Source organism: Sinocyclocheilus rhinocerous, unplaced genomic scaffold, assembly GCF_001515625.1.
Source record: "Sinocyclocheilus rhinocerous isolate Xijiao unplaced genomic scaffold, SAMN03320098_v1.1 scaffold75, whole genome shotgun sequence".
Lineage (NCBI taxonomy): Eukaryota > Metazoa > Chordata > Actinopteri > Cypriniformes > Cyprinidae > Sinocyclocheilus > Sinocyclocheilus rhinocerous.
Window position 1 is genome coordinate 1,396,329 of NW_015632455.1, and position 14,777 is coordinate 1,411,105.

Sequence of the window (14,777 nt, forward strand, 5' to 3'; positions counted from 1 at the left end):
AGCCACCCCGAGAAACCAATCATCCAGCCTTGAGGGTTTGGGACACGGTGGAGGTTTCCACTCGAGGCCGACCCTTTCGGCGGCCCGGGAAAGCATAGCTGTCATCTCCGGATCCGATTCAGGCTTTGCCACCATCCCGGAGGGCGGCAGAGCGGCCGAATCCTCGTCGGACAGCTCTCCCTCCGATGCTGAGATTGACATCTGGTCGGGGGGAGGTCCACTGGATACCGCTGGTACGCTCTTTAAAGAGGGCCCAGTGCGTTCCGTGGGTCGCTCCACTGGATCGGAGGAGCAAGAGGAGTGATGGTCCCCAGAGGGTTGGTTCCCTGCGGGGTTTGCCATCACTGTAACCCTCAAGCTGGAAGTGGTTCTCATCTGCCTTCCGCCAGAACAAGCCCCAGATCGCGGCAGCGGCAACGGGACTCCGCCCCCTCGCAGGTAGCGGAGCCTGGTTCGCAGCTCCGAAATGGTCATCTTCCCGCAATGAGAACATGACTCATCCACAAAGGCCACCTCAGCTTGCTTAATGCCCAGACACGTGAGGCAGCGATCGTGACCATCAAGTGGATTGGTCTATTGAAGCGATATCCCAATTCATCTGTCACCGACGTGACTCGGAGTGACCGACTGAAAGGGAACCCAGGATTATGTTATTATTCAGTCTGTGACATACTTTCACTTGTGGTAAACTCATTAATATTTCCCTCTATAGAGAGTTTGTTTCCTTGTATATGAAAGCTAATATTTGGATGGTATTTAACTTGGGTGTGAAGTGCTGTTAATGTGTAATTTACTAAATGGATCTGAAATCAACACTGTAACATGTAGATTCACACCAGCTTTACTTGTATTCCCAGATCAGGTGGTGTCTCAGGTGTGTGTAGGTACATAAGCTTGTGGTTTTGCCCCAGGTCAGCATCGCCCCTATCAAACACTGTTTTTAGTAGCAGCAGAGCTGTTTGGTCATCAACACTCAACAGATTTTGTGAATCATTTGTTAAGGCTCAAAAACTGATTATATACCACAGCTACAGAATCTCAAGCATTTTAACACAGAGTCTTTACGTAATTTGACTGTTTACCTTATTATTGTTTGGTATTATTGAAATTGTGCTTTCGTTGCACGTTTGTTGAAGGTTTAAATGGATGCAGGAGAATATTGTAAAACATTAATAAAAAAGTAATGAGAATCTGTTTTGGTTTTTGGCATAAATCCACAGCGCTGAGTAAGCCTTATTTTTATCATGAATGCTTATATGTCTGAGGCTAAATCTAACTGACTCATTTAATTCTGCATTTAAATGACTTGCAAATTCTATATTTAGTGTACAAATGTTTATCATACTTTTGCACTGAAAATATTTTATTTCATATTATGAGATGACAATATTATTTTATGATTATACTACTATTACCCTCTTTATTTTGTTAGTGAAGTTGTTTTGTAAATCCATAATAAATATTTGAATATCTCCTATTTAATTTCCTACATCTCCATCTCTCTTTATTAGAAAAATCTATATTTTTTGTAAGGTACTACAATTAAATATTTATGAGTTCCCTATAAACTTTAATACTGTTTGATGATGTATGCTACAGTGAAATGTTTAGTATATAACGGTTTGTAGGTTATCTACTATCAATAAAGAGGAAAAAAGATTAAGAAGACAAACGGATGCATCAAAATGTACAAAATTTTCTCACTCTCAGTCCATCAAAGATGTAGATGAGTTTGTTTCTTCGTTGGAACAGATTTGGAGAAATGTAGCATTGCATCACTTCCTCAGCAATGTGCAGTGAATGGGTGCCATTGCTGAGCAAGTGATGCGATGCTACATTTCTCCAAATCTGTTCTGAGGAAGAAATAAACTCATCTACACTTTGGATGGCCTGAGAGTGAGTAAATGCAAATTTGAACTATTCCTTTAAGAGAGTAAATGATGTCAATTTTGGTTTGATGTTAAAAACACTCTTCTATCACTAGGAACAGTGTCTTGCTTGATAAATGCAGTAATATAATCTGAGATGTTTATCGTTGCTCTAGGGGGTGTTGACATGAAACACCTATATGTTTAAAGCATGACATGTAAAATCTTGTCTGGCTGTGCTTGTGTTCACCAGATCACGTCATGATTGGGACGATTAGTGAGTGGCTGTGGTGGGACCGGCTGTGGCTGCCGGGGAACCTCACGTGGGCCGATCTCAAAGACGAGGAAGGGCTCGTCTACGCCAGAGCATCCCACCTCTACGTCACTGTGCCATATGCTTTAGTCTTCCTTGTAGTCAGATACGTGTTTGAAAGGTGAGTCAGTTGAGGAATTTCTGTGGCTATGTTGCAGGAAATGGAAATTTGATCAATCATTTGAGGGCAGATTTCAGAGGCCAGCCGCAGCGTGAGAATTTGTTAATGATATTTTTCGCAACAAATATGATCAGTGTTGGAGAACTTTTCAAGCTACAAAGCATATTTAAAGTAAAACTACCCTTTTGATGTATTTATGAAGTTTTAAATAAAACATTACTGGAGTACTTTTTAGTTAGTTTCACCACAAAACTGATATATGAAATATAATTTGGATTCACATGAAGGATGTAAAAATGCTTCAGGGATGATTTATACTTGGAACTTAATGTTAAGAATTGCATATAATCAAAAATGTTAACAATCTAAATCTACTAATGTCTGTCTTTTTAGGTTGATAGCGATACCGCTCGCAGCTTCGCTTGGCGTTACAGAGAAAACCGGATACAAAGTGGAGCACAATGCTGTTCTTGAACATTATTTCATTACAAAATCAAAACATCCAGGACAGGTAAAATCTACTCTCACTCAACGATATCACAGATCCACATCAGATTCAAAGTCGCCTTTGGCTTGATCACTGGAGAGAATCACTGTTTTAGACATTAAAGAGCCCCTATTATGGGTTATGAAAGGTTCATATTTTGGTTTTGGGAGTCCCCAACAACAGGTTGACATGCATGCAAGGTCAAAAAACACTTTCATTGTCTTATAATATGCATTTATTTTTACCTTACTTGCTCCCAAACGATTCGTTCAACGATTCATTTTTCCAAACCCCTCCTTTGCGTGACGCTAATCTGCGGTGATTGGTCTGATTGGGCTCATTTTCATTTTCATCATGCCTGTGATGCCTGATAAAGCAGCGTTTGTGAGCACAGTGCTGCTTTGTGTCGTTACCGGGGAAACCGCTATTTTTACCGCTCCAAAAGCGGCACCTAGTGGCAAAGAATGAATTTGCATTTTCATTCAGACCAACGGAAAAGACCAACAAGTGGGCAGGCAATATGCTAATCAAGTGGGCGGGCAATATGCTAATGTTTCATGTTGACGTCAACATGAAACGGCTTGGGATTCGTCTTAAAAACGACACGTTTCAATGATTCAGAGTCGACTCTTTCTTTTGAGAGACGATAACTTTATACACGGTGCACTTTCAGATTTAAAACTTTGCAGGATGCTTTCATTCACCTAGAGCTGTGTTACACACTGCATGAAAGGTAACTTTCAAAAATAATATAATAGCGGCACTTTAAGACAAGATTTTCTGCAAAATTTATTTGGAAACTTTAATTGAACTCAGTTCCATCTAGATCACATATTTAGGATTTGTTTCCAATTTTTTTATTATTTTATTTTTACCCACCATACACAGTAAATGTAACTATGTGCAAGATTTAGGTTGTATTGTTAAATATATTGAAACCATATTATAAGTGTTTCCTATAAAACACTGTTCCACATGCAATACCCACAACGCACTGCAGCGGTCATACCAGGCCTGATACCCAAGTGGTTGCTAATTTGTTGCTGTCTGCTTATGCTGTCAAGACTAGTGTTGACTAGTTGTTTTGATTTGAATGTAATCCCTGATCACATGAGCTTTCCTCTCTGTTGGATTGTCTCTGTAGCTGGCGAATGGTGTTTTATCTGGCGGCGTTCATTGGTGGTATCATAGCCCTGTATGATGTGAGTTTATCCTCTTCTCATATCCTTCTGCATATCTGAAGTTAGAAATATGTGAAAATTGTGCCTGTTTTCCTGTTCTGATGATTGACATGCTTTTGGCCAATGAAGCTGATCTGTGATCAGCTCTGTGGTGTTGAGAAATCGAATGTATTTGTGACAGATGAGCACTGTGGGAAATGCAGAGCAATTTGGGACACACTACACAGGCAGCATCGTACAAATAGTGTGCGTGCACAGCACTCAGGAAGGACGCAACAATTGATTTTAATAGAATTTGTGTTATACTGCTAAGCTAATGACAATGCATAGTTATACAAATATTGGGTAAACAAATTCATTTTTATTTAAACTAAATTGTGTGTATTTATTGTACTCTTGGAATTATTTGAAATCATTTTTAAACATATTTATATTTGGATTATTGCAATGCATTATTATGGCAGTGGTTCTCAGTCTTTTTGACTCCATTATCCACAATATTTGAAGGCCCCCTAGACCTAGTTTTCAAATTTATTTTAATTTAAAGACACTCATTGCTTCTGTAAATTAAAATAAAATAAAGTAACTAAAACTATATTAATTCTAATAATTAAAATAATTAAATGTCATAATTGTATTTTGTTCAAAAGTGTTTTAAGAGCTTAATGTTCTCCACTCTTTTTAACCTATGAATTTACATGACTTTTCCAGTCAACGTGATTTAAGGATAAGGATTTTAAAAATATTAGATTTTTTTATAAATATAAAACTCACACGTTTGAAATTAGGTCTCCTCACATATCCATTTTCAAAGACCGTAGGAACCCTTGAAAAGAAAACACAGTTGTTGATAAACAGCTGTTGAGAGGTCAAATTAAAATAAGAAATACTTTTTTTTTTAGTTGTTTTAGCTTATTTTAATTTATTTAAGTTATCTTGAGGCCCCCTTGAAAATCTGCAGAGGCCCTTTTATTGAGAACCACTGCATTATGGGATTTCCACAAGTGTTTGGCTTTAGAAGTCTTTGTGTTTGGATTGTGCCTGTGATGCCTTAAAACGACACCTAAGTAGGCAGCATACTAGGTTTTAGAACACAGCCACCTTGCAGCTCCAAAAACTGTCAGTAAAAAGCCAATGTTCCGTGTTCCATAAAGTTGAATATTGATTTGTCTATTTATTACAGAAACCCTGGTTTTATAATTTGAGGGAGGTGTGGAATGGCTATCCCAGACAGGTATGTTCCAGTCTTCAGATCTTTAATTTGCTTGTATTTGTTCCAAGGGATATTTTATTGTTCATATCACCTGCACTAATAAGAGCAGGCGAGATATTGTTCACTTTGACCCGGCCCCGATAAAGGGTTCACGCAACACTCAAATTTACGGCACGGCTAATAAATAAGGCAGATAATAAGGCTCACGCTAGTTCCAAATCAAACATGGCCATATTTAGAAGAAAGATGTCTTTTTTGGCCAAGCTGAAGGTTTTTTTTGGATCCGTTCACACTTGTTATGTGAGTTCCAGGTTGCAATCAAAAGAACAGTGATGTCATTCAGATTGGCACTCAAAACATTGAGTTTCCTAGAATAATCATTTAAAAAAAAAAAAGAGCCGTCTTCAAACTCCCGCTGCATCAAAGCACAATGAATTACATAAAATTCACATTGAGTTATAGCTCGGATCAATCAGAGTCTTTTACTTTTTCCGTCATAAAAATGTAGCGGTGGTCATCTCTTGTTATGGTGCATGTTTCTGAGAGCGTATTGTTGTGTTTTTGCTCCTGCAGTCCGTGCTAGATTCTCAGTACTGGTATTATATTTTGGAGATGAGCTTCTATTTTTCGCTAGTGCTCAGAATAACCTTCGACGTCAAACGAAAGGTGAGTATCATGTGACACCACACTATCTTTTAACTACATGAAATCTTTTAAATTATATTTCAAACTGTTTCGTCTGAGCCTAACCATTTATCACAAGACCTGAAATAAACATCTGATCATTATTTACACAATGAAAGCTATTGTAATCTGTCATTTAAAGCCAGATTGATTTGTTGTTGTTTTCATCTCATCTACTTTTTCTCTGTCACTGAGAATGATTGTGAAAACTTTCCGTGAATGTTTCTCATATATATTTATTTCAGGACTTTAAAGAGCAGATCATCCATCATTGGGCCACGCTGACGCTCTTGGCTTTCTCCTGGTGTGGGAACTACATCCGGGTCGGGACCCTGGTCATGCTCATTCACGATTCCTCTGACATTCTTTTAGAGGTTAATGATACACCAAATCTTATTTTATTCTTTATTGTATTTTTAGCCATTTACACTCTTAAAAATAAAGGTGCTTAAAAGGTTCTTCACAGCGATGCCATAGAAGAACCATTTTTGGTTCCACAAAGAAACATTCAGTCAAAGGTTCTTTAAAGAACCATCTTTTTCTCACCTTTTTATAATCTGAAGAACCTTCTTTCGCCACAAAGAACCTTTTGTGAAACAGAAAGGTTCTTCAGATGTTAAAGGTTCTTTCTGGAACCATTTAGACAAAAAGGTTCTTCTATGGCATCGTGAAGCACCTTTATTTTTAAGAGTGTACCCCTGTATTAGAGAGTGACAGGAAATTTGTTTGGTGGAATGGGTTCTGGAAACATTACACATGTTTTTTTTTGTTTGAAAAAAACAAAAAACCTTTTGTTAAGATTTAAACAATCAAAAACAGTGATGTCTCACCTTGCACTCAGGCAAAATACAACTTTAGTATAAACATATGCTCTAGAATGAGAAATGATGAGAATGAGGCTACTGGTTATTTAAAGGTGCCATAGAATGCATTGATACAATATTTTAAATTGTTCTCTGATATCTACATAGAAGGTATGTGGCTTAGGTAAGGGCAAAAAATCTCCAGAAACGGTTTTACATGTCCATTTACAACCCTAGGATTTGTCCCTAGAATGAAATGGTCTGTTTTTACCTTATTTGGAAGGGTCATGAATAATAAAGTTGAGCTCTGCTCTGATTGGCTGTTTCACAGTGCAGCTCAATGTTGAGCTCTGCTCTGATTGGCTGTTTCACAGTGCGGCTCAATGTTGATCTGATTCGCTTGTTTTTCAGTAGTCTTTTGCATGCACGAGATTTACATAAGAAGGAGGAAACAATGGTGTTTGAGGCTCACGGTATGTCATTTCCATGTACAGAACTGTTAATATTCAACTATGCCAAGGTAAATACAGTTTTCCATTCTATGGCACCTTTAAAAAGTCCTCCAATATGTCACTCAAAAAACTTGTTTCTGTAGGGAATACATTTGTCAACCCATTTAATGTAGTGTTTATGAATGTCTGAAAAATGTTGAGTCGCTATTAAACACTGCAAACTGAACAACTGATGTTCTTATTGGTTTCATATGGTTAACACCAGTGTTATCTAGTTAGAAACTATAGTTTTTTTAATGTTTTGAATTTGTTTTTATTTTTGAATTAGTTTTTATTTTTATATGTTATGTTTTCATTTGAATTTTTGTTAAAGTTTTAGTATTTATTTTTTATTAGTTTTTGTTTGTTTTAAATATGTCTATATATTTATATTATTTCAATAGTATATATTATTTTTTATTTCAGGTTTAGTTTTAGTTATTTTAGTACATAAAGTTAAACTAAATGAAATGAGCTAAGATACAGAAATAATATATATATATATAATTAAATTTTTTATTTAAAGTTTATTTTATTTCAAATAATAAAAGACTATATAGTTTTAGTTAACTGTAAAAACCCTGTACGAATTGCACCTATTTGTTATTTTTGTGTTATTTCTCCACAGTCCGCTAAGATCTTCAACTACGCCAAATGGGAAAGCACATGCAACGGCATCTTTGTGGTATTTGCTGCTGTCTTCATAGTCACGCGACTCATAATCTTTCCATTTTGGTGAGAATTGTGTGACTATTATTTCCAAGCTCTGATAAAGAGTCTCAGGTGTATTTTACATAACGTGCATGCATTATTTGTTTATTACAACTGATATTAAAAACTGTCTCTGTCTCATGCATCTTTATTCCAGGATCATTCACTGCACGTGGGTTTATCCTCCCGACTATTACCCGCCGTTCTTTGGATATTACTTTTTTAACTTCATGCTTGTCATCCTGTTGATGCTGCACATATTCTGGGCGTATCTGATTCTACGCATGGTGAAGATGTTCCTTTTTGGAAGTGTAAGTTCTTCTACTTTTATATTTGGGACTTCAAATTGTCATGTTTGAATGGTCTCACGTTACACTGGGTTAGCAAATAATTTTGGGTAGTCATATTTTGAGATTTATTTTTTTGCAAATTTATTGGACACATAGGCTACTGTATGCGACTTGTGTTTGTATTTGCCTGTGCATCTGTGTAAATGTTGTGATCAATCTGCTCTTCTCAAGTCTGAAACCTGAAGGCCAAAAAACAAACTGACACTAAACTGTGAATGTGCAGATCTCATGAATATTTAATGAGGAAAGCAGTGAATCAGTTTATGATTGGTTGTCTGTTTCTAAACGACTCACTGTAACATTCTCTATAATTTTATACCTTTGGCACCACATTTTGTTGGAGCAGATCTTCATAAATGAGGGTTAAAAGCATCGCTAACCCCTTTTAAAATTATAAGTGTGAAACACTGCTTTACCCGAGGTTAAAAAGACATTAACCCAGGGTTAAGCATTGTGTGAAAAGCCCTGAATACATTATAAAATCATTTATAAGATGGTTACAGGCATAGTGGATCTGAATGACTCAAAAATAAGCGTAATGAAGTGCATCTCTGCAGCCCGTCGGTCATATGTTACTAACAAATACCATTAATGCTGTTACCTTACCACCCTCGGGCTAGTTATCAATCATCTCAACAGACACAACCGACACCGTATGACTTTTAACAAGTCATAAAACTCTGGCCATTGTGCAGTCAGATAGTTCTGGATGCACTGAACTATTTCATTTTATGAGTTTCTGACTAAAGCTGTTTAAAAGAAGCATTGTCTATTTGTTTACGCTGTCTTGTGAGCTGGCAGAGTTTCAGTTATGGCACAGTTTTCAGTTATTGTCACCCTTAAATGTCCTATTGTGAGTATTATTGCATCAACACTGGCTTTACTGGTCTAGTTAACCATCCCATAATGCTGGTTATACCAGTGTGGGTTGGTACAGCACATGAACACATTTGTAATTAGGCTATACGGTGTGTGTGCCCTGCATCTTGAACAAAAACTGATTTGCATAAAAGGCCTAATATGTCCTGATATTAACATAATACAAGACTTATTCACCTTACAAATGGCCGTCTAAAGCAAAAATGTTACGAAATGCATCATATTTTGTGAGAAACTGTAACATGCTAGAGTAAAACAGGCGCTATCTTTGGAATCAGCGGCCTTAAATTTGTGAGAAACAAGTACTGGATTTCATTCAGCAAATATGATGCAGGTCAGTGTAATAGAGATGAACACTGCAGTTACAGTCAATATGGTTATCACTGGTTTGTCATTTTGGTAATGTGTGACAACCACATTCTACAGCCAAATTCCCACCTGAAAAATAATTTATTTTGAATCAATGTATTGTAAATTGTATTACTTTTGTGAACTATAACCAACACCAAACAAGTTAGACTGTTGGCATTTGCGTTTCTTCCTTAGAGCAATTGTGGGAGGGACTCCTGAATGATAATTTATGGGATTTACTGTATTTTAATGCTGGTGTCACTCCTAAAATTTTGCAGTGTGTACGTGCTTATTTAAGATTACTCACTAGAGGTAAGATCTGTATATGAGATACTGTATATGGAAACTCGTATTGCCTCCTGCTAGATGACCACATTGGCCATTTGAAACAATAAATGAGTTCATGAGTCACATTTTCTTCTCAGAGGAAGAAATTCCTGCATTCTGGAATCGGGGAAGTCGTGGCCTAATGGTTAGAGAGTCGGACTCGTAACCCAAAGGTTGCGGGTTCGAGTCTCGTACCGGCAGGGATTGTAGGTGGGGGGAGTGAATGTACAGCGCTCTCTCTCACCTTCAATACCACGACTGAGGTGCCCTTGAGCAAGGCACCGAACCCCCAACAGCTCCCCGGGCTCTGCAGCAAAAAAATGGCTGCCCACTGCTCCGGGTGTGTGTTCACGGTGTGTGTGTGTGTTCACTGCTGTGTGTGTGCACTTTGGATGGGTTAAATGCAGAGCACTAATTCCAAGTATGGGTCACCATACTTGGCCACATGTCACGTCACTTAAAAAAAAAATAAAATAAAGTCACTTAATATTCAAGCGCATCATTGTGAAAATATATCAAATATATTTATTTTGATTAAAAATTGTTATTTTAAGCTCAGTTGAAATATTTTTCAAAATATATACATTTATATATATATAGTATAAATATATACAGTTAAAATGTTTGGTGTCAGTGTTTTTGAAATAAGTCTGCTCACCAATACAGTATTGATCAGAAATACAGTAAAAATAGTGAAATATTATTACAATCTAAAATAACTGTTTTGTATTCGAATGCATTTTAAAATGTAATTATTCCTGAGATGGAAAAGCTGAATTTTCAGCATCATTACTCCAGTCTTCAGTGTCACATGATCCTTCAGAAATCATACTAATATGCTGACTTGCTGCTCAAGAAACATTTCTTATTAGTATCAATGAAGTTTTGCTTAATATTTTTAGGATATTTTAGGATTCTTTGATGAATAGAAAGTTCAAAAACAGCATTTATATGAAATCTGATTCTTTTTTGACATTATAAATATCTGTGTACTGTCACTTTTGATCAATTTAAAGCATACTTGTTGAATAAAAAGTATTAATGTTTTCAGTATGTGAATAATATGTTTGGACAAATAATGTTATTATTGTTTAGGTCAGAGCTCCCTGTTGCAACAGCAGACTCCTGTAGGAAACACATGCCTTGATTCATGCAAAACACACTAAAACAAAGATGCATATAATAGAAGTTATAGACAAAGCCATCCTGCATGAATTATACTCTGAACTGAAACGATGACACAAGCTCGTAACAGTGACTGAGTTATCCAGGTCTGTGCCGTTGTTCTGTTATTTCCAGTTACACTGGCGTTCTGATTAAAATAAGCCCTGCCAGCCTGTAGTTAGTGCTCTATTGTTTTCACTCCTGCTCGGTCTATTGAAAAAGGTGAGTCATAATTTGAGAGTGATTGCACTGGCAGCGTACATGATCTCTCGCAAATGCACAGCGGATGAGGGATGCCAGATTCAATCGCTTCTCTGCTCCACGTACCTGCAGCCTGTTGCACAAAGGGACCTAATTAGTCGTGATTTAGTGCACATCAGACTGTTCAGATTCATTTGCTATGGATGATGGATTGTGTATCTGCATCTGGTTTCTACAAATGGCTCGTTAGGTTTATGTTTCAAAAATGTTTCTATTTTCAGATTTCAGATGCTGGGGTTTTGATTTTGGCTTTCCGAAGTACAGGAAGTTCAAAGATCGGCGTGCTTATTGTTTGATTTTTAAATGTTTGCTAAGCTAAGGACCAGTAAACCTGCTGCTTATATATGGATCATACTTTGGGTTAGTGATTTAAACAAACTTATATTAAACTTTGGCATGCAAAAAAAAAACACTCAACCATTTAGCAACCACACAGAAACAACCTGGTATAGTTTTGCATGGATAAACACCACTCAAATTCTCTTTCTTGAATTCAGTTTTAGCTGTTGTGCTGAATATAAATGATTATTATTTTTTTTAACTCTAAGCGACTAATTTGGTGCATGTTTTAGGCTATTTATTTAGCTTTTATGTAAGGAAGCTGGTATCCTCTTTGGAAAAAAGGTAATCGTGACTTTTTATCTCACAATTCCAACTTTTTTCTCGCAGTTTTTTTTTCTTACAAAGAATTTCACGTTTATATTATAGAAAAGTCAGAATCATGAGATATTAACCAGCTATTGCGAGAAAAAAAATGTGGAATTGTGAGATAAGTTGCTATTACTTTTAAAATGTTTTATTCTGTAGTAGGGGATAAAATAAAACAAAAACAACAACAAAAAAAGAAAAAAAGTTTTGTTGAGTTTATATCTCACAATTTTGAGTCTGAATTGAGGTAAAGTTTTCTATAGATACGCGTATGAGAGAATGACTAAAGAATAAATTGAGGTGAAGGAACTCAGGCTTTTACAAATAAAATTGACAAATCTTTTTTTTTTCTTTTCTCTCTAAAGTGATGTTTTGCATGGGTAAACACAATTTTTTTTAATCGCAGATTTGTTTTAAAAATAAAAGAGTCTGTTTTAGCTATTGTGTTGACTAAATTAATTTTGAACTCTCCTCCCTAATATACTTTTTTTGACAGTTAACCAAAGACGAGAGAAGCGACAATGAAGAAGACGAGGAAGAGGATGGGGAAACCAGTGTGACCGAGGACAATGACGGACATGTGAAAGTGACCAATGGCTGTGGAGCAGGAGGCGGGGCTAATCATCACTGACACCTTTTCTCTCAAACTGTGAAGGACTTTGAATTGCCCTCAGGGATGCGAGGAGCCAAAAACATACATCTGATTTATTGTCACGCAGAGAATATGCCAGAAACCTGTCAAAACAAATTGCATCTTTTAATAATGCTGAAAAAACCCAATTTTTTTCACTTGGCTTCACTGGAGACGACTTGCTGTGTGTCTTGGCTGCTTCAAAACCTTTCCCCCCCTTTCAACTAAAACTTTTTTTCATTATGGCACAAGATCACATGGGTAATTATGAAAGAACATGGCGCAAAGAAAAAGAAACTCCTCGTAAGTTTTAATAGACTCCTCATTGTTTTTGAAGCTCAAAGATCACGTCACACTGGCTGCTCTCACCGTCTGGCATCGCCCATCGAGGCTTCATCTGCCATGCTGTTGAGTTTTATATCAACCTCTGCTGTCCAGCTCAGCCTCTTGTGAGAACTAATAAGATGAGATTTCAAGTTTATGTTTCCTGCAAGTGATTTTGAAGCAGAACATCTACTTTTGTATCACTTTAACCTCTTGCAGGCATCGTTTTCTTTTATTTTTACGCCGTCTCTACAATGAATACGTCCAACTTTGTTTCTTGAAAGAGTTCACACTGCAATACAAGTTTTTTGTCAATGCAGGCCATTTTCAGAAACTTTTGATGGCTGGAGGTCACTGAGTCTCTGTACTGCTGGTTTCTAGTATGCATTTCTATGCTCACTTGGCATCTGCACTCAAAGAATGTTATTTCAAATCACCAGCTGTCATTGAAAATGAAGGACTTCCAGTCAGTAGTCAGTGTTAATCTATCTATCTATCTATCTATCTATCTATCTTGGCCTCAATTCAAATTCAAGAATTGTTCGTTTTAAAATGCATTCTAAATTCAGCTCTGAATGGTGCACAAGCCTTTTTCAGCTGTTGCTCCATTATGACAGAAGCTGAAATAGAATGGTTTTGATACATTGCTCGCGTCCAGTGTAGACACGGTTTTATAGGATATTACAGTATGGATGTGACTTAAAACTACCTAAGTATATCTCAAGAATGATGTTAAATTTGAGATTTTTTAATATGTCTTGTTGACATTTTATGAACTTAAAATAGCTGGTTGAATATTCACATCTGTGAGCGACTGATTTGGTGAGTGTTTTAGGCTATTTAATTAGTATGAAATGAAATGTGTATGAGAGAATGATGAATGAATGAATGAAAGTCAGGCCTTTGCAAATAAAATTTTATGACAAGCCATTTTTTTGCTTGTCGGGGGTTATGCACAGACCCAGAGATCAGCAGAGATGGTTTTGAGAATTTGTGCAGTGCATTTACTGTTTTATCCACTGAAAGTGTAAAGGAATTATTGAAGGATATATTTTTTAAATGTTTAATTCTAATTTTATTGTAATAAAGATTTTGATCCAATATTTCAGTATGCCAGTTTTATAATGCTCTTTAGGGGCCAGTTGCATAAACTTAGCCACCATGTTAAGACTGTGTCTTCAGAACTAGTTTGACCAACTAGTAATCAGTCTTACTTTTCCAATACAAATGTGACCCTGGAGCACAAAACCAGTCTTAAGTTGCACGGGGATATTTGTAGCAATAGCCAAAAATACATTGTATGGGTCAAAATTATCGATTTTTCTTTTATGCCAAAAATCATTAGGATATTAATTAAAGATCATGTTCCATGAATACATTTTGTAAATTTCCTACCGTAAATATATAAAAACTTAAGTTTTGATTAGTAATATGTATTGCTAAGAACTTCATTTGGACAACTTTAAAGGTGATTTTCTCAATATTTAGATTTTTTTTTGCACCCTCAGATTCCAGATTTTCAAATAGTTGTATCTCGGCCAAATATTGTCCTATCCTAACAAACCATACATCAATGGAAAGCTTATTTATTCAGCTTTCAGATGATGTATAAATCTCAATTTCAAAAGATTGACACTTAAGACTGGTTTTGTGGTCCAGGGTCACAAATAAGACCAATCTACCTTTTCATAATTGAATTAAAAAAGTTATGACCAGTCTTGAAGAAAAAAATTAGATGACTAACTTTTTAAGACTAGTCTAAACAGTTTATGCAACCAGCCCCAGATCTTTATTTAATGTTAATCTAAATAGCTAGGAATGTCATTTTTCTTCTTCTGTTTTACATGTTTCTACAGAACCCCAGGTTGAAAACCCAGAAATTGCTCAAATAGATATTATTGACATATTACAATATTTTAGATGTTTTATTTTCGATCACATGTGATATTTGCTTTTGTGGAAGATAATAT

At 36.3% G+C, this 14,777-nt stretch overlaps 1 protein-coding gene across 1 annotated transcript in view; it reads left to right on the top strand.

Moving 5' to 3' along the window:
- Positions 1-13,975, top strand: part of LOC107742325 (ceramide synthase 2-like) — a 17,897-nt gene extending 3,922 nt beyond the window's left edge. Inside the window, exons 2-10 of the mRNA XM_016555245.1 lie at positions 2,122-2,302; positions 2,696-2,873; positions 3,899-3,991; positions 5,154-5,204; positions 5,757-5,849; positions 6,113-6,241; positions 7,790-7,896; positions 8,030-8,183; positions 12,349-13,975. Of these exons, the coding sequence (XP_016410731.1) occupies positions 2,130-2,302; positions 2,696-2,873; positions 3,899-3,991; positions 5,154-5,204; positions 5,757-5,849; positions 6,113-6,241; positions 7,790-7,896; positions 8,030-8,183; positions 12,349-12,483 (1,113 nt within the window). The 5' untranslated portion in view covers positions 2,122-2,129 and the 3' untranslated portion in view covers positions 12,484-13,975. The remainder of the gene's footprint in view (positions 1-2,121; positions 2,303-2,695; positions 2,874-3,898; positions 3,992-5,153; positions 5,205-5,756; positions 5,850-6,112; positions 6,242-7,789; positions 7,897-8,029; positions 8,184-12,348) is intronic.
- The last annotated feature ends 802 nt before the right edge of the window (positions 13,976-14,777 follow it).